This window comes from Balaenoptera acutorostrata, chromosome 15, assembly GCF_949987535.1.
Source record: "Balaenoptera acutorostrata chromosome 15, mBalAcu1.1, whole genome shotgun sequence".
NCBI classification, from domain to species: Eukaryota; Metazoa; Chordata; class Mammalia; order Artiodactyla; family Balaenopteridae; genus Balaenoptera; species Balaenoptera acutorostrata.
In genome coordinates this window covers 36,706,235-36,726,872 of record NC_080078.1, presented here as the reverse complement: position 1 = coordinate 36,726,872, position 20,638 = coordinate 36,706,235, and the positions used below count along the sequence as shown (strand labels likewise).

Genomic DNA, 20,638 nt, shown 5'->3' with positions numbered 1-20,638 from the left:
CTCACTGGAGAAAACCTCACTAGAGGATAGACACATAGATTAAAGGGACAAACCAGAGTCCAGGAAGAGCTGCACAGACAGTGTCAGGTGATTTTTGACAAAGGTTCCAAGACAAATCACTGGGGAAAGGAAAAACAAATGGTGCAGAAACAATGGGACAGCCACAGGCAAAAAACAACTCTTAGACCTTCCCTTACATAGACACAAAATGATCACAGATCTAAGTGTAAGAGCCAAGGCTGTAAAACTTCTAGAAGAAAAGATAGGAGAAAATCTTTATCACTTTGGAATAGGCAGACTTTTTCGACAGGTCACTAAAAGCATGAAGCATAAAAGGAAAAAGTGATAAACTGGATTTCATTAAAAACTTCTGCTTTTCAAAAGCCACTACTAAGAAAATAAAAAGGCAAGCCACAGACTAGGGGAAAATATTTGCAAAAGTATATCTGATACAGGACTCGTACCTAGAATATACAAAGAACTCTTACAACGCAATAAAAAGACAAACAACCTGATTAAAAATGAGCAAGCATCTGAAAGACATTTCACAAGGAAGATATACGAATGGCAAACACATGAAAAGATACTCAACACCATTAATCATTAGGGAAATGAAAATTAAAACCACAATGAAATACACTGCTCACTCACCAGAATGGCTAAAATTAAAAAGACTGACAGTGACAAGTGTTGACAAGGATGTGCAGCCACTGGCATCCCAAATGCTGCCAGGAGTTACGCAGAATGGGACACCTGCTGTGGGAACATTTGGCAGTTTCTCATAAAGTTAAACAGACACTTTGCTTACAACCCAGCAATCCTATTCCTAGTTATTTACCCAAGAGAAATGAAAATATATGCCCACTCAAAGACTTAAATGTTCACAGTGGCTTTATTCCTAACATCCCCAAGTGCTCACCAACTCGTGAATGGACACATAAAACTGTGATGCCTCCACACAGCAGAGCACTTCTCAGTGACAGAAAGGAACAAACTACTGATACATGCAACAGCATAGAAGAATCTCAAAAGCACTGTGACAAGTGAAAGAAGTCAGACTCAAAAGACTACCTCTTGTGTAATTCTGTTTATATGAAATTCTAGAAAATAGAAAACCATAGTGACAGAAAGCAGATCAGTGGTTGACAAGGGCTGGGAAGGGCAGGGAATACTAGGGTGATGACATCAGTGGTGTGGGCGGTCCCATGACCGTGTATGTTGGTCCAAACTCACTGTACACTTGAACTTGGGGAACTTGATTATATGTAAAAATCATATCTCAATAAAGCTTCTCAAAACAACAGCAGCAGGACTTCCCTGGTGGCGTAGTGGTTAAGAATCCACCTGCCAATGCAGGGGACACGGGTTCGAGCCCTGGTCCGGGAAGATCCCACATGCCACGGAGCAACTAAGCCCGTGCGCCAAAACTACTGAGCCTGCGCTCTAAAGCCCACGAGCCATAACTACTGAAGCCCACGCACCACAACTACTGAAGCCCGCCCGCCTAGAGCCCATGCTCCGCAACAAGAGAAGCCACCGCAATGAGAAGCCCGTGCACCGCAAAGAAGAGTAGCCCCCGCTCGCCGCAACTAGAGAAAGCCTGCACGCAGCAACGAAGACCCAACGCAGCCAAATACAAATAAATAAAATAAATAAATTTATTTAAAACAAAAACAAAAACAAAAACAGCAGCAGCAAGCAAGGCACACACATGCACAAAGCAGAGCAAAGGAGTGAACAAGAGAGCACCAGACACCAGCAGCAATTCTGAGAAGCAAAACCAGGCCTGCTGGGAAGAGGCAGAGTCCACGGAGGCAGGCCCTCCACCCCATAGGATGCACGCCCCACAACCCCCCCGCCGCCCCATAATCCCAGCCAGCAGGTCCTAGAGCAGCTGTCTCAGGAACGTGGTGGCCCTCAGGCCCACTGCCTGATGAACCCCACTTCTGCCTTTCTAACTCTTTGACTTTAAACTGCTCAAAGGTTACAACAGCCGCCAAAACTATTGCTGCATCTAAAGTAAGACTGTTAATCCAAATACCAGGCTGTGATTAAAATATAGTACCAAAGAATATTCAATAACATGGGGAAATATGCATCACAAGAGTATAAGTATAGTTAAAAATGTGGGGCTTCCCTGGTGGCGCAGTGGTTGAGAATCTGCCTGCCAACGCAGGGGACACCGGTTCGAGCCCTGGTCCGGGAAGATCCCACATGCCGCAGAGCAACGAAGCCCGTGTGCCACAGCTACTGAGCCTGCGCTCTAGAGCCCACGAGGCACAACTACTGAGCCCACATGCCACAACTACTGAGCCTGCGTGCTGCAACTACTGAAGCCTGCGCGCCTAGAGCCTGTGCTCCGCAATGAGAAGCCCGCGCACCGCAACGAAGAGTAGTCCCCACTCACCACAACTAGAGAAAGCCTGCGTGCAGCGACGAAGATCCAACACAGCCAAAAATAAATAAATAAAATAAATAAATTTTTTAAAAAATGTGAAGAGTTACAGCTGACCCTTGAATAACACGGATTTGAACTGTGCGGGTCCACATATTCACAGATTTTTTTCCAATAGCAAGTACTACCTACAGTACCACACGACCCACAGTCGGTTGAATCCGTGGATGTGGAACAGTGGGTACAGAGGAACTGCGTAGGGAGACCTGCAAATGTGGAGGAACCGGGTATACAGAGGGCAGACTAGAAGTTATATGTGGATTTCTGACTCTGGGGAGGGCCTGTCCCCACCTCCCCAGTGTTATTCAGGGTCACCTGTATATTAAAAAATAATATATCATTTAAAAAATTTGTTTAGGGAATTCCCCGGCAGTCCAGTGGTTAGGACTCTGTGCTCTCACTGCCAAGGGCGCGGGTTCGATCCCTGGTCAGGGAACTAAGATCCCACAGGCCTTGTGGCGTGGCCAAAAAAATTTTTAAAAATCTGTTTAGATATGTAGACAAATGCATAGATCAAAACCCTAAATAGACACATACTAAAATGTCAACAGCATTTATCTTTGAATGATGGGGTGATTTTAAATTTTCTCCTCTTCAAAAAGGGAACCCTCTTACACTGTTGGTGGGAATGTAAACTGGTGCAGCCACTATGAAAAACAGTATGGGGGTCCCTCAGAAAACTAGAGTTGCCATGTGATCCATCAAACCCACTCCTGGGCACTTACCCAGACAAAACTATAATTCGAAAAGATACATGCGCCCCTATGTTCACAGCAGCACTATTTACAATAGCCAAGACATGGAGACAACTTAAATGTCCGTTGACAGATGAATGGATAAAAATGTGGTGTATGTGTATATATATATATATATATATATATAGTATACAATGGAATATTACTCGGCCATAAAAAAATAATGAAATAAAGCCATCTGTAGCAACATGGATGGACCTAGAGATTATCATACTAAGTGAAGTTAAATCAGAAAGAGAAAGACAAATACTATATGATATCACTTACATGTGGAATGTAAAATACAACACAAATGAACCTATCTACAAAACAGAAACAGAATCACGGACATAGGGAACAGAACTGTGGTTGCGGGGCGGGTTAGGGGGAGGGATGGAGTGGGAGTTTGGGATTAGCAGATGCAAACTATTATATATAGGATGGATAAACAACAAGGTCCTGCTGTATAGCACAGGAACTGTATTTAATATCCTGTGATAAACCAGAATGGAAAAGAATATGAAAAAGAATATATATGTATAACAGTCACTTCATTGTACAGCAGAAATTAACACATTGTAAATCAACTATACTTCAATAAAATTTAACAATAAATAAATAAAGCGTCTCCTCTTCTGCTTATCTGTATTTTCTAAATTTTCTATATTGAATGAGTGTTTTTATAGTAAATTAACAGTAAAGGTGGTCAGCAGGTCACTAGGAGCCTAGAGCCATGACGAAAAGGCAGCCCGTCACCCAGCCCAGTGGGTGGAGAGGCCCTGGCGGTCACCAGCACGGGAGGCAGGGTGGCGTGCCCCACGTCGGGACACTTGGATGAAGTACCTGGATCGTGATGGTGCCTTTCTCAGCATCAGTCTGCAAGTGAATCTCCATTTCTGGCAGCGTCTGGCCTTCAGACACCAGCTTATGACGCAGCTTTTCCAAGGCGTCGCTAGCATTGGAGATCAGCTCCCGTATGAACACCTACGGAAATGGAAAGAAGATGCCAACGCTGCAGGACCTATTTGGTTAGCAGCATCTGCAGCAACTGGTACAGGCTGGGGGAGAAATGCCACAGAACTGTTTAACCAGAAAGACGTCCTGCTTTCCTCAAAGGCAGTTTCTCCAGGGCAGCTCACAGAATGATTGAAGTTAGATCACATTGCCGTGACCCAACTTTATGTCGACTCTGACTCTACTGCTCCTTCCTCAACATCAAACCTGGAGTTAGGTGTCGATCTGTTAAGTTAATTCCAAACAAGGACCCTGTAAGACAACTTCTTTCTCAACTCTTGCCCAGGGATGTCAAAATATCCTCAAAACATATTTTTTCTACTCCATGAAGGATTCACTGACTTCATTTAATCTAATCACAAACCAGACCTACCATGTTCAGGAGAAAAAAGGGCCACAGACCCAACTACCAACCCGTGTCCGTAAAGCCCTTTACCTGCGACAGACCTTCCACTTACAGTCAGACGCAGCGCATGGGGAGAGGGAAGGAGGTGTGACTGACCCCAAGAGAACAGAAGCTGGATGTCACGGGGACACTTGAATATAGAATTTAACAGGACGAGACCTGGAAATATTCCCTGGAAAGTCCTTTCATTTTGGAAAGCTGTGCTTTACCCTTCTCAAATTCTTTGCATTTTAGCAAAAATGAGCATGGAAACGATGGTTCACCATGGCCTGTCACCCCTGAGCTTCATCATTTTGAGCTTCATCTCCTCAAAAAGGTCCTTGGCAGCTCCTCCCTGCTCTACTCCACACTGGGCCGGGGTCTTCCTCCTCCAGCCCCGACACCCCCACAGGCCACAGGTGGCGATGCCAGGTGATGAGGGGCGTGAACCCAGGGCCTCAGCACACATCGACAACACCACAGAGATGGACGTCAGCAGGACCCCACGGCAACACCTGAGGGACTTCTAAATTATCAGCAAAATTCATTAATTCCCAGGTTCAATCCGGCTCAAAGAATCACCTGCATATAGTTATCCATAAAACCCAACAGATTTTGGTAAAAATACTCTCACTGGGAGCCAAGATCAGGACCTGTCCAAATGTAATGCATTTTCACAGCTAATGTACTAGCTGGCACCTCCCTAGAAGAGCACAGAAACAGTTTCGCCAAAAGAAACCTTGCTAGCGCCGGGAGTGATTAGCAGGTACCGCACCTCTTTTCCGGAGTACAAGGAACGGGCAACGATGTCCAGAAGCTTCTTTGTCTCAGCCTGGAACTCATGTTTGGAAACAGAACCTAGTAATGAATCGCAGACACAACCAATAAAGTTTAATGTCTTTTTTCGTGGAAGAATATGCTATGTAAAACATTCAAAAAAATCTTTAAGGTAAGGAGTTTTAAACATGTTTCAAAACAGCGAACAAAAAAGAAAGAAAGAAACCAAGTGTCTGGGGCTCAGGCAGGAGGTCTTGGGAGCAGAACAAACCAGTGGTTCCCTCTACCCACAGAAAGGGGCGTAGGGGCACAAGCCCTCACCTGCCTCCCTCCCCGCAGCCCGCAGGCCTCAGGTCGGGCTACCTCCAGGGGCTGTGGAGGCTGGCACTTGACCCAGTCGTGAGGCGAGCTGGCTCTAACAACAAGACCCTGGATTCTATTCCTGAATACAGTGGTTTCCAAATTGATCATTTAGAGAGCAAAATAACAAGAAAACCTCACTTCTCCTCTTAACCCAAACATCAAATATTCTGTTGTCATCTCATTTGAAAGCCAGAAATGGACCCACTGCAGGACTGGCTCTGGAGATTGCCTTCCACACTTGCCAGGAATGAAGGACAACCCAGAGTGCAGTCCATCACCGGCGGGGCCAACACTGAGTTTACGTCCTGCTTCCATGATTATTAGCAGATGTGCCGTGAATCACCACTTTAAAGGGGCCCCATGCGAACTCACGGGTGACCACCAGAGGGGGCAAGATACGCCAGGATGGAAATCAGAAGTTCCTGAGAAGCCGGAAACGCAGGAGGCATTGTTTTGGGGAACCCTCCCTCCAACCAAGACCTTCCTTCGTCTGAAGCGAGTGGGTGGCTCTATCAATCATTGCTTCTGCCTCAAAAGCTTCCCCTCAAGAGCCAGCAACGAGCGAACAAAGACTTCCTGGACCCAAACGCAGCTACACACAGTACCCTGCACGGTCTCCGAGCTGCTGATGATGGAGTGCAGGGGCTCCTCCTTCCGGTCCTCAGCAGCCTGGGAGCTGAACGGCCGTCCAACGTGGGAGCTTGAAGCCAGGCTTTGCCTGGGACTCCAGGACTGGGCTGGGGGCCTCCAAGGACACAGAACTGGTTTTCCTGAAAAGACAAATGTGAGAAAGAATGAGAGTTAATAAGACTTCAGAAACAGAATATCCTAATTTGTTCACGTCTGGCAGATGCTAACGTGGAATTCTTTAAGGCAGGCTGTTGCTCGAAAGACCCAGTGTCACCCAGGAGAAATCAGAAGTGACAAACGCTGTGCAGCTAGCTGGTATTTTGGCAGGTAGTTCTGGTAACATATCCTCACACGTGGCAAATACCAAGAACATACGAGAACTTGGGGCAGAACCGCGGGAATGGGCAGGGGCCTTTTGACACCACTTCCCACTTACGTCCCCCAGTGAGATCGTGCACAAACCCACCAAACCCACACATGCCTCAGTGCTCACAGCCCCTCCCGGAGCCGGAAATAACGACAGGCTGGCCGGTCTTCTTACGGTGTAACTAACATGGAAAAAGGGAGAAAAAATACCCCTAAGAGGGAGACAAATCTTAAAATGTTGGTGTTCTCAAACAGTCTCATCATCTTCTAAAGACTCTTCACTGATTCTTTTCCTTTCCTTTTTTGTCCAAAACTGTCAGAGTTTTGAAAATTAGTGTATTTTAAAACTGCAAACCAGGGAATGATCTCCTCTACTTTGCAATCAGGAAGGGGATTCACAATGTCTCTTGAGTTGCTTTTCTGTAACTTCCTGTTCAGCACAGTGGACCGAGAAACCACTGCAAGGGAAGAAGGAAAACCCTTCCATTTGACACTGCTGTCCCCAGCCTGGTATGGTTGACAGACGCTACAGAAACACATGCAGAGGGACGTCCCTGGTGGCGCAGTGGTTAAGACTCTGCGCTCCCAATGCAGGGGGCCCAGGGTTCGATCCCTGCTCAGGGAACTAGATCCCACATGAATGCTGCAACTAAGAGTTCACATGCTACAACTAAGGAGGCCGCCTTCCACAACTAAAACCCGGCGCAACCAAATAAATTTAAATAAATATTAAAAAATAAAAAAGAAACACGTGCAGATACCTCCACTCTAACCGGCAGGATGGAGCCAGTCCTCACCAGCAGTCCCTGAAGACACTCGCCGGGGACTGGCATTGTTCAGTAGGTACTTAAGGCCCGACGTTTTCAAGGATACAGGTCAGACATACAAGACACTCCATGTGAAAGTCTAGGCCGTTAACAAACTGCAGCTGCCTGTTATGTAACTACATACGTGTGACAGTCAGAAAGGAATGATTTAATATGTCCAGAAATAACTTGTAGGTTTAAAAATCAACATATTGACTTCCACATTCCTACAAGGTATAAAAATCTGCCTTTTCTTTAAGCTTATTCTTGGATTTATAAATAACACAATGTTAGCCTTTACCTCTATGCAGAATACCTTTAAAACTACCCCATTTCAGAAAATATTCAATTTCCAAACAATCTAAATATTGATATTTAATTCTCTGGCCTAACTGTATTGTTCACCTTATCCATACAGCTTAAAAACAAAAACAAAAACAAAAAACCCACAACTGGAGTATTTCTTCTGGAATTAAATGGTATTTGGTTAGAGGGTTTAACAAACAGTCTGCACCAGGCCAGGCAGGGGTGCTGGGGTCGCTGTGATCCCAGCTGGTGCCCTGATGCAGGGCGAGCGATGCCAGTGGACTGTGGGCAACCCCACGCTGCCTCCCCTCCCAGGGACAGCACTCCTGGCCACATTCGGAGACATAAACAGGTTCCCCACAAAAGCTGGGAACCCTCTGCTTCAAAGTACGGTAGAACTTCAGGGTGAAATCAGTGAGACTGGGATAAAGGAGAGATGTTTGAGGGATGCAAGACCCGGGTTGGGCCTCAGGATGGATTCTGGATTCTAGTTCTCCATTGAGCACTACTCTGGACGTGAAAGAGTTTGGGCCACCAGAATTTGGAGTGATGGGGGAGGTCCCCCAGAAGAAGAGGGGCAGAAAGCCCGGTAAGCACGGATTGGTGGTGTTCCTGACCACGCCTCCACATAAGCCCAAAGATGCTGAAAGCATTTTAGAAATTCTTACATCTAATACTCCTCTTACCATGTTGCATCGGCAACCACTCCCTATCACGTGGCCTCAGGAAAGGACCCAGTGGGGAGGAGGGGATCATACTGAGTCTTCTTCCAACAGTGATATGCACGGAGCACTTATCCTTCTCCCCCCAGACCTCCCCCAGCTCTCCCAGTCCAAGGCCTTTGAGCAGGTCTTCCTGCCTGCAGCACTGTTCCCTGCAACCCATCCCTTAAATGTCAACATGTTATTCTTCTGACACCAATTCCATCTTGTTATTTATGATTTCTGAGGACTTATTCCTGAACGCAACCTCATCAATTCCAAATGCTTCAGGCTGGTCTTCCAGGCCCTCCACTAAGCAACACCCCAAACCTTCGGAACCTCACCTCCTTCCTCCCCAGTCCAGCAGGCCTGCTGACGTCCCATGCCCTGGAGGAAGGGCTCCTGACCCGCTCCACTTGCATACATTTGTTGAACTGACCCCTATCCCCACTTCCTGTCCTGCCCTTCTGCTCATGGTCCTTTCCTCGCCATCTGCCTTTCAGTGCCATCAGGAAAGAACAGGTTGCGTTTCCTCATGGTTAGCTGTAAACCATCCCTACCCCAAAGGAAACCAGAAATCACACAAAATAGAACAATTCAGAGGCTAAGGGCTCCTCTCATTTTCAGACTCCTTGAACTAACTGTTCTAAACCTGCTCTCACATGGGGGGAAGGGGCTACTGGATTATGGCTGGCACACTTTTTTATTTCCAGTCTTCTGTGTATAAATATTTTAATCAACAACACATCTTAGGGACTTCCCTGGCAGTCCAGCGATTAAGACTCCACACTCCCAATGCAGGGGGCCTGGGTTCGATCCCTGGTCTGGGAACTATATCCCTCATACCGCAACTAAAATAGAAACTGCATGCCACAACTAAGACCCGGCATGGCCAAATAAATAATAAATATTTAAAAAAAAAAAACAAAAACACACATCTCAGAGATCACTCTGTTTTAGTACATATAAAGCTGCTTACTCTTTCTAGTGAACAAATAACATTCGACTGTAATGGATAAGTATTTAACTAGCGCTCAACTGATGGATGTTTAAACTGTTTCCAGTCTGTGCTGTTAAAAATAATGCTCCAAAGTGATAAAGAGTTATCTATTGATTGCATGCTTACCCTTCATGGAAGAAAGGAGATACTCTTTTGTGCAAAAGAAACAGGAAGGATAAATGAGAAACTAATGAGATTGTATATTCGTTTGCTAAGGCTGCCGTAACAAAGTACCACAGACAAGGTGGTTTACAACACAGAAACTTAATCTCTCACGGTTCTGGGGGCCAGAAGTGGAAAACCGAGGTGTTGGCAGGGCTGATTCCTTCTGAAGGCTCTGAGGACAGTCTGTCCACGCCTCTCTCCCGGCTTCTGGTGTTGCCAGCAGCCCTGGGCTTGGGGCTGCCTCACTCCAGTCTCTGCCTCTGTCATCACATGGTTCTCTCTTCCCCATGTGTGTCTCCTCTGTGTCCAAATTTCCCTCTTCTTAAGGTCATCAGTTATACCGGATTTGGGGCTCACTCTAATCCAATATGACCTCATCTTATTATACCTGCAAAGACCCTACTTCCAAATAAGGTCACATTCACAGGTGAGGGCTTGAACATATCTTTTGGGGGCACACAATTTAAGCCATAAGAAACTGGTTACAAGGGCTGTTAATTTCCTGGGGATTGCTGTGGCAAAGCACCACAGGCTGGGCAGCTTTAACAACAGAAACTTATCATCTCACAGTTTTGGAGGCTAGAAGTGTAAAATCAAAGTGTTGGCAGGGCTGGTTCCTTCTGAGGCTGTGAAGGAGAATCTGTTCTATTCCTCTCTCCCAGCTTTGGGAGCCTCAGGCATTCTTTGGCTTAGAGATGACCACCTTCTCCCTGTGTCTTCACATCGTCTTCCCTCTGCTCGCGTCTGCCTCTGCATCCAGATTTCCCCTTTTTATAAGGACACAGTCATATTGGATTAGGGCCCACCCTAACGACCTCATCTTAACTTGATCTTCTGCAAAGACCCTATTTCTAAATAAGATCGCATTCACAGGTCCTGGGGGTTAGAATTTCAGCATCTTTTGGGGGACACATGATTCAACCCATAACAGATGTGTGGGAACAGAATGGAGAAAGAAGGTTGGGAATGGTGTAGCAGAGCTGAGGAGAACGTGCATTTCTGAGTATCCCTTTTCCCTCTGACTCTTAGAACCATGGTAACGTTTCACATACCCAAAAAGTAAATAGTTAAGAGCAACCAGGGTGTGTGGAGAACATAAAACTAAATACAAACAGTAACAAATGTGCACAACTATATTATGAATAACATAACTGTCCTGAAAGAACCTAAGTGACTTCAGAAAACAGCATTTGGGGGAAAAAAAAAAAAAAAGAAAACAGTACTTTGCACAGGTGACCCTTGAACAACGGGGGTGTTGGGGCACAGAACCCTCCGCCCCGCCCCCCGCGAAGTTGAAAATCCAAGTATAACTCTGCAGTTGGCCCTCCAACACAAGCACATCCACATCTGTGGATTCCAACCAACTGCAAATTGTGTAGTACTGCAGTACCTACTTAGTGAAAAAAATCTGCAAATAAGTGGACCCTCACAGTTCAGACTGTACTGTTCAAGGGTCAACTGTATATTGTAAAGCTGGGCTCAAAAAGGACAGCATACTGTTACTGTAGCAGAAGTGGTAGCAATTCTCAAACTGCTCTGTGTATATACTAAGATCAAGCAAGTGAGTACATTGTGACTCAAGTCAGGAGAAAGGAGTCAGGAAAGGGCAGGGGGAGGCCAGGGTGAACCCTGCTGTGCTGCAAATGGAGGCATCAGTGTCAGTGTAGAAATAAACACCGAGGTGCGTACACGTGTGTGACAGTGCACACACACGCATACTTCCTGGCTCTGTCCGGGGACACCCAAGCAGCAGTGAGCACACCTGGCACCAGGGAGAGCACCCGTCTTGGACCTGCCACTCCAAAGTCCCACACCCCAGGAAACGCCTTCATCCTGGGCAAACTGGGGTGTGTGGTCACCCTCCCTGGCACCCAGATCTTTTGTTTGTAAATACCATTCTCCAATAAAAGGAATCGAGGCCACTGGAGAACACACCGGATGAGCCCAGAATACCTGTGGTGCTAGAAAGTGAAGGACTCACAGATGACAGGACGCACCGAGAGGGCACAGGCTCTGAGCGGAAGGCACTCCCGGTGGCAAAATCTAGGACAAACTGAGCAACAACATAACGACAGTGGGGGACTGTCAGCTGGTGAACAAAGAATCCCCCCTCTTGGTTTCAAAGAGGGGACTGTCAGCTGGTGAACAAAGAATCCCCCCTCTTGGTTTCAAAGAGAGGACTGTCAGCTGGTGAACAAAGAATCCCCCCTCTTGGTTTCAAAGAGAGAAACAGTACTTTACAGTGAAGTAAGTGGCAGATAACCTTTAACTAAGCGACTGCAGTCACCATCATCAGGAATGAGATGTGTCCATATCCTGTAACTCCTGGTGGGGTGAGAGGGCACAGCCTGTTTTCTGTTGTGTTCTCGCCAAAACCACATCTCGATCTAATCATAAGAAAACACCAGACAAACCCAAATATATATACACGAAAGTGTCAAGGTCCTGAAAGACAAACACAAACTGAAGAGACACAAGTACAGGATGGAGGATCCTGGGCCAGCAAAGGACATGGATGGGAAACCCAGCTAAAGTCAGGTAAGACCAGCATATTACCGAGTAGTACTGTGTCACTGTTATTTCAGTTTTCAATAATTATACCATGGCCACAAAGATAGTAATATTAGGGGAAATTAAGGAAAGAGGAAGGGAAGACTGAGTACTATTTTTATAACATCTCTGTAAAGTAAAAAGTATTTCAAAATAAAAAATAGGACTCTAAGGAATATTCCTATACATGTGTCATTTCATTTATGCACAAGTATACATTTGAGTACACATCGAGAAGTGAAATCATCAGGTCCAAGGTTATGTTCAATTTAAACTGTGGTCAACGCTGCCAACTCACCCTCCAGAAACTTATCAGTTTACATTCCCACCAGTAATATTATGAGAGTGTGAATCACCCCACACTCTTGCCAAGATGGTAATGTTATAAAACTTTTGGATCTTAGCTTATCAGTCAGGTAAAAATTTTACTGTAGTTTTCATTTATATTTCTCTTATTATAAGCAAGATGGAGCATCTATCCACATTTTAAAATATTTTCTATTTCCTTTTATGTTAATGGACTGTTGATATCCTCTGATCATTTTCTACTGAATTTTTTTCTTATTGATTTGTAAGAACTCTTTCTATATTAAGGAAATTAGTCTTCTGTTTGTAAAGGACTTCCTTGCTCCAAGATTAAACACAATTTTCCTATGTCTTATTTTTCCTATTCCTTTTGTTTTTTTCCCCACTTAATACTCACAATACTTTTGAAAGGATTTAATATGTTGTTTATGATGGAAATAATATAAGTCCTCAGAGTTGGGAAAAGGGAAAAAATAAGCAATCCATATTTTCAACCACAATTTTAAGACTTTCCATTATATTCCAAGATTATATTAATCAACAGCACTATCAAGAGCAGATTTGATTTCAGGTTAACTGAACTTTCTACAGTGATTTTAAGAATAAACCAATAGTGCAGTAAGTCTGCCTGAACCAGATACAAACACACTATCTGCACAGTATCTGTCCTCATGTTCCCCCTACACCCTAAAGGAAAAACCACAAACCTCAGTGTCAAGCTACAATGTCTTAGTATTAATCTGTTTGGTGGTTTGGGGTCACAGAATGGGAAGCACTGATAGTTTGAATTTGACAACACACACACCTGCCAGTGCTCATGCTGCTTCCTCTACCTGCAACTTCTTTCCACCTGAACTGCTTCAGGATCCAGCGTAAGGCCCTCTCTTCCACCAGGCCTTCCCACCCCCCACCACAGTACACAATAATCTCTCCCTACTATGAATTCAGAGCACTTGTTTTCCATGCTACTAAATTAAAACTGCTGTTACAAGCCAGCTTGTGGGATTTCTTCTACTATTAACTTTTTCTTAATATATAACATCTCACCAAAGTACGGCAGGAACAAGCTTATATTTCTTAGCATAAAACTCTCTGAAGGCAAGAACAAACATATTTCTCTGTATGCCAAAGCATCTGATGCAGAAGTTTTTTTTTTTTTTTACAATCATGAAACTTTTTATCAGCATAAACATCGCTATACTCAATCAGAAGCCCATTCAATCAGCCAACAGATGGCAGTAGTGATCCACAAGGCCATTTTAACTAGTAAGCATAAATTAAAAATGCAACTGCCAACAGGGGCCTGCTAAGGAAGGCACATGAGTCAAAACACAATGGGTAGGTTCTTTTGCTTTGTTTTCTTAAGAAAAAAAAAAAAACTTTCTTATATATCAGCCATAGTTCTTACTATGGTTTTGCTTCATAATGGCATCCTAAGTTATGTACCTTAGATACAGACACATTATTTTAAGCAATTAGAAATATGCTGATTGTTTCTCTGGAATTACATATTCCAAATGGACAATCTCCCATTTTCTCAAGTGTGATATGGATAACAGCGATTTCACTTTTTGTCTTTATTACACAGAGTGCCACTTCCTGTATGGCTGAGGTGTATCCTACCAACCAAACCTGATAACAACCATGAACACAGGAACAACAACAAAAAGACTACCTGAAGGCTCTGGAGAATCAACAAAAGCAGGCAGATTCTGGAGAGAAGATATCTGGAAGAGGGAACAGCACAGAATGAGGGTGGGTTCAATGAGGGGTGGCTAAAACTCTAAGAGAAAACACACACAATGTGCACTTTTCTGGCCTGAAGAACCAGAGGAGAGATTTGGAAAACCACAGAAAATGAAAAGTGAAGGGAGGAAATCCCAGAAAGGTGAGTCAGAGATAGGGAGCCCCCAATTTGGGGAATAAATTCTTCTAAGTCTCTGGCTGACCTCCTGAACCATGCATATGTGGGGCAAACTGCAAGCAGCCCAGTTAAGGAAAAAAGTCAAACTGCTGCCTAAGAGAAAGTGTTTGCAGCTGGGGGCCAACCAGGTCAAAACCCACCTTTAAAACAACGACTACTCTTCAGAGGAATATAACAGAATCCAGAGATTCCACAAGGCAACATCCACAATGTCCAGGATGCAATAAAAAGTTACTCAATATACAGAGAATCAGGAAAATGCAACCCCTGCTAAAGAGAAGTGTCAGTCAATGGAGACTGGTGCCAAGAAGATCCAGATGTTGGTATCAGAAGACAAGGGTCTTCAAACAGCCATTATAACAATACTATATGACATAAAGTAAAATATGCTCAAAATAAAAGATGAGAAATCTCAGAGACATAAACTATAATAGAAGAACCAAGTGGAAATCCTAGATACAGAAAATACCATGTCTGTACTGGGCATATACCCTCAGAAAACCATAATTCAAAAAGAGTCATGTACCACAATGTTCATTGCAGCTCTATTTACAATAGCCAAGACATGGAAGCAACCTAAGTGTCCATCGACAGATGAATGGATAAAGAAGATGTGGCACATATATACAATGGAATATTACTCAGCCATAAAAAGAAATGAAACTGAGTTATTTGTAGTGAGGTGGATGGACCTAGAGACTGTCATACAGAGTGAAGTAAGTCAGAAAGAGAAAAACAAATATTGTATGCTAACACATATATATGGAATCTAAAAAAAAAAGAAAAAAAAATGGTTCCAAAGAACCTACGGGCAGGACAGGAATAAAGACGCAGACGTAGAGAATGGACTTGAGGACACGGGGAGGGGGAAGGGTAAGCTGGGACGAGTGAGAAAGTGACATGGACATTATACACTACCAAATGTAAAATAGATAGCTAGCAGGAAGCAGCCGCATAGCACAGGGAGATCAGCTATGTGCTTTGTGTCCACCTAGAGGGGTGGGATAGGGAGAGTGGGAGGGAGACGCAAGAGGGAGGAGATATTGGGGTATATGTACACATATAGCTGATTCACTTTGTCATACAGCAGAAACTAACACACCACTGTAAAGCAATTATACTCCAATAAAGATGTTAAAAAAAAAAAACCATGTCTGAAACTAACAAATTAACTAGAAGGCTTAAAAACCAAATGGAGACAACAGAGGAGTCTATGGACTTCAAAATAAATTGATAGAAATTATTCAATGTGAAACAGATTAAAAACAAATGAACAGGGTCTCAGATATATGTGGGACAACAGAAGTAAGTTTAACATACATGTAATTGGAGTCCCAGAAGGAGCGGAGAAAGAGAATAGGGCAGAAAAAACATTTGAAGAAATAATAACTGGAAAATTCCCCCAAAGTTGGTCAAAGACGTATTTACAGAGTCAAAAGTTCGATGAACCACTAGCAAGATAATATCAAAGAAAAACACCTAGGCACATCATAATCAAACTGCTGAAAACCAAATAAAAAGAGAAAATCTTGGAAGCAACCAGAGAAAAACAACACTTTACATGCGGGAACAATAACTTGAATGACAGCTAACTTTTCATCAGAAATAATGGAGGCTGAAAGACAATGGTACAACATCTTAAGTATTAAACAGCAGACCTGCACTAAAAGAAATGCTACAGTTCTTCAGGCTGAGAGTAAATGATATGAAATGGAAACTTGGATCTTCAAAAAGGAATGCAGAGCATCAGAAATGATAACCTAGGTAAACACAAAAGAATTTTTCTTTAATTTCCTTAAAATATATACAGCAATTTAAACCATTAATTAAAACATTATCTTGTGGGGTTTACAACATATGTACAGGTGATACATATGACAAATGTAACATAAAGGATGGGGTGGAGGGAGTAAATGCACCTATATAGTTGCAAGGCTTTTACAGTTTATATGGTATATTACAATACTAATTCTAAACAGACTATGAAAAGTTAAGGATGAACATTACACTCTCCAGAGTAACCAATAAAAAATGATGCAAAGAGGTATAGCTAAAAAAGCATTAGTAAACTAAAATGGAATTCTAAAAAATGTTTACTTGATCCAAAAGAATACAAGAAAGCTGGAAGACAGGGAAAAATGAGAGGGGACAAGTAACATAACGGTAGAGATAAATCTGACTATATCAATAGTTACATTTTAGGTCAATGGACTAAACACTTTGATTATAAAGGCAAAGACTGTCAGAATTGATAAAGCAAGACCTAATTATATGCTGTCTACAAAACAATCAATTTAAATATAAAAGCACAGATACACTGAAAGTAAATGAATGGAAAAAGATATGCCACATAAAAAGTAAGCATAAAAAGGCTGGCAGGACCAGATTAGATCAGACAAAGCACACTGCAAAATAAAAAGTATTACCAGAGAGGACTTCCCTGGTGGCACAGTGGTTAAGAATCCACCTGCCAACGCAGGGGACATGGGTTCAATCCCTGGCCCGGGAAGATCCCACATGCTGCGGAGCAACTAAGCCCGTGTGCCACAACTACTGAGCCTGCACTCTAGAGCCCGCGAGCCACAACTGCTGAGCCGACGAGCCACAACTACTGAAGCCCGCACGCCTACAGCCCGTGCTCTGAAACAAGAGGCCACTGCAATGAGAAGCCCATGCACTGCAACGAAGAGTGGCCCCCGCTCACCGCAACTAGAGAAAGGCTGTGCGCCACAACGAACAGCGAACGCAGCCAAAAATAAATAAATAATAGGGAAACATTATGAACAAATTTATGCCAAGAAACTTGACAACTTATATGAAATGGACAAATTCCTTGAAAAAAATTATCCAAAGTGACAGATGAAACAGAAAGTTTGAATTGCTTTATATGTAATAAAGAAATTGAATTTATTTGCAAAAGTATTTCTGTAATAAAATTCCAGGCCCAGAATTTCTATTGAATTCTATCAATCACATGAGGAAGAATTAACATCAATCTTACACAGTTTCAGAAAATAGAAAAAGAAGGAATTATTTCCATTCAAGTTTTATGATGACAGCACAACCCTAACATCAAAAGCTGACAAAGACATCACACACACACAATAAAAATACTACACCAATATCAATCATGGACACAGACATGGAGGTCCTTAATAAAATATTAGCAAGTAAAATCCATTAATATATAAAAATGATACTACATCACAACCAAGCAGGTTTATCTGAAGGATGTAAGGCTAGTTTAGCACTAGGCAGACCTTGGAGATTTTGCAGGTTCAGTTCCAGACCACTACAATAAAGCGAGTACCACAATAATAAAGTCACACAAATTTTTTGGTTTCCCAGTGCATATAAAAGTTATGTTTACATGATACTATAGTGTATTAAGTGTGCAACAGCATTATGTCTAAAAAAACAATGTATACACCTTAATTCAAAAATACTTTACTGCTAAAAAATGCTAACCATCATCTGAGACTTCAGCAAGTCATAATCTCTTTGCTGGTGGAGCGTCTTGCCCTGATGTTGGTGGCTGCTGACTGATAAAGGTGGTGGTTTCTGAAAGTTGGAGTACCTGCAGCAATTTCTTAAAATAAGACAATGATGAAGTCTGCAACATCAATCTCTTCCTTTCACAAAGGTTTCTCTGTAGCATGCAATGCTATTTGATAGCATTTTACCCACAGCAGAACTTTCAAAACAAGAGTCAATTCTCTCAAACCCAGCCACTGCTTTATCAACCGAGTTTATGTAATATTCTAAATTCTTTGTTGTATTTCAGCAATCTGCACCAGGGTAGATTCCATCTGAAAACACCACTTTCTTTGCTCATCCATAAGAAGCAACTCCTCATTCGTTAAAAGTTTTTTTTTTTTAAATAAATGTATTTATTTAATTTATTTATTTTTGGCTGCGTTGGGTCTTCATTGCTGCGCATGGGCTTTCTCTAGCTGCAGCAAGCGGGGGCTACTCTTTGTTGCGGTGCACGGGCTTCTCATTGCGGTGGCTTCTCTTGTTGCAGAGCATGGGCTCTAGGCACGTGGGCTTCAGTAGTTGTGGCACGCGGACTCAGTAGTTGTGGCTCGTGGGCTCTAGAGTGCAGGCTCAGTAGTTGTGGCGCACAGGCTTAGTTGCTCCACGGCATGTGGGATCTTCCCGGACCAGGGCTCGAACCCGTGTCTCCTGCATTGGCAGGCGATTCTCAACCACTGCGCCACCGGGAAAGCCCCGTTAAAAGTTTTATCATGAGATTTCGGCAATTCAGTCACAACTTCAGGCTCCAATTCTAATTCTGGTTTTCTTGCTATTTCTACCACATCTGCAATTACTTTCTCCACTGAAGTCCTGAACCCTTCAAAGTCATTGATGAGGGTTGGAATCAACTTTCTCCGAACTTCTGTTAATGTTGATACTTTGACCTCTTCCCATGAATCATCAATGTTCTTAATGGCATCTAGAATGGTGAATCCTTTCCAGAAGGTTTTCAATTTACTTTGCCCATATCCATCAGAGGAATCACTCTCTATGGCAGCTACAGCCTTACAAAACGTACTTCTTAAATTAAAAGACTTGAAAGTCAAAATTATTCCTTGATCCATGGGCTGCAAATGGATGGTGTGTTAGCAGGCATAAAAACATTAATCTCACTGTACGTCTCCATCAGCGCTCTTGGGTGACCAGGTGCATTATCAATGAACAGTAATATTTTTAATCTTTTTTTTCCCCCAAGCAGGTTTCAACAGCAGGCTTAAAATATTCAGTAAACCATGCTTGGGACTTCCCTGGTGGTGCAGTGGTTAAAAATCCGCCTGCCAATGCAGGGGACACGGGTTCGATCCCTGGTCTGGGAAGATCCCACGTGCCGTGGAACAACTAAGCCCGTGTGCCACAACTACTGAGCCTGAGCTCTAGAGCCTGTGAGCCACAACTACTGAGCCTGCATGCCACAACTACTGAAGCCCATGCACCTAGAGCCCATGCTCCGCAACGAGAAGCCACCGCAATGAGAAGCCCGCATGCTGCAATGAAGAGTAGCCCCTGCTCGCCACAACTAGAGAAAGCCCATGTGCAGCAACAAAGACCCAACGCACCCAAAAATAAATAAATAAAAAATAAACTTATATATTAAAAAAACCCATGCTGTAAACAGATGTGTTACCATCCAGGCTTTGTTGCTCCATTTATACAGCACAGGCAGAGCAGATTTAGCATAATTCTTAAGGGCCCTAGGACGGTAAATGAGCACTGGCTTCATTTTAAAGTTACCAGCTGCATTAGCCCCTAACAAGAGAATCATCCTGTCCTTTGACATTTTGAAGCCAGGCATTGACTTCTCCTCTCTAGCTATCAAAGTCCCAGATGGCACCTTCCAATAGAAGGCTGTTTCATTTACACTGAAAATCTGTTGTTTAGTATGGCCACCTTCATGAATGATCTTGGCTAGATCTTCTGGGTAACTTGCTGCTTCACCTTGCACTTGGATGTCATGGAGACAGCTTCTTTCCTTCAACCTCATGAATCAACCTCTGCTAGCTTCAAACTTTTCCTCTGTGCCTTCCCCTCTTCTCAGCCTTCATAGAACTGAAGAAAGGTAGGGTCTTCCTCTGGATTAGGCTTTGGCTTACAGGAATGTTGTGGCTGGTTAGATCTTCTATCCAGACCACTAAAACTGTCTCCATATCAGCAATCAGGCTGTTTTGCTTCCTCTTCACTCATGTGTTCACTGGAAGAGCACTTTTGACTTTCCGCAAGAACTTCTCCTTTGCATTCACAACTTGGCCAACTGGCACAAGTGGCCTAGCTTTCGGCCTGTCTCGGCTCTGGACATGCTTTCCTCACTAAGCTTAATCATTTCTAGCTTTTGATTTAAAGTGAGAGACATGCGACTCTTCCTTTCACTTGAACATTTAGAGGTCATTGCAGGTTTATTAATTGGGCTAATTTCAATATTGTTATGTCTCAGGGAATAGGGAGGCCCAAGAGGGAGAGGGATGGGGGAATGGCCAGTCGGTGGAACACACAACACTGATCAAATAAGTCTGCCACCTTATATGGGTGTGGTTTATGGTGCCCCAAAACAATTACAAGAGCAACATCAAAGATCACTGATCAAAGATCACCATAACAAATATAATAATAATGAAAAGGTCTGAA

The 20,638-nt window shown here is 43.4% G+C and overlaps 1 protein-coding gene and 1 pseudogene across 1 annotated transcript in view; both read right to left on the bottom strand.

Annotated features, from left to right (window-relative positions):
* The window catches only part of TRAP1 (TNF receptor associated protein 1), a 54,532-nt gene that overhangs the window by 18,573 nt on the left and 15,321 nt on the right, over positions 1-20,638 (bottom strand). Inside the window, exons 2-4 of the mRNA XM_007181959.2 lie at positions 6,334-6,498; positions 5,364-5,446; positions 4,033-4,173 (exon numbers count right to left, since the gene is read on the bottom strand). Coding sequence (XP_007182021.2) covers positions 4,033-4,173; positions 5,364-5,446; positions 6,334-6,498 — 389 coding nt within the window. The remainder of the gene's footprint in view (positions 1-4,032; positions 4,174-5,363; positions 5,447-6,333; positions 6,499-20,638) is intronic.
* LOC130704946 (tigger transposable element-derived protein 1-like) lies at positions 17,961-20,402 on the bottom strand (annotated as a pseudogene).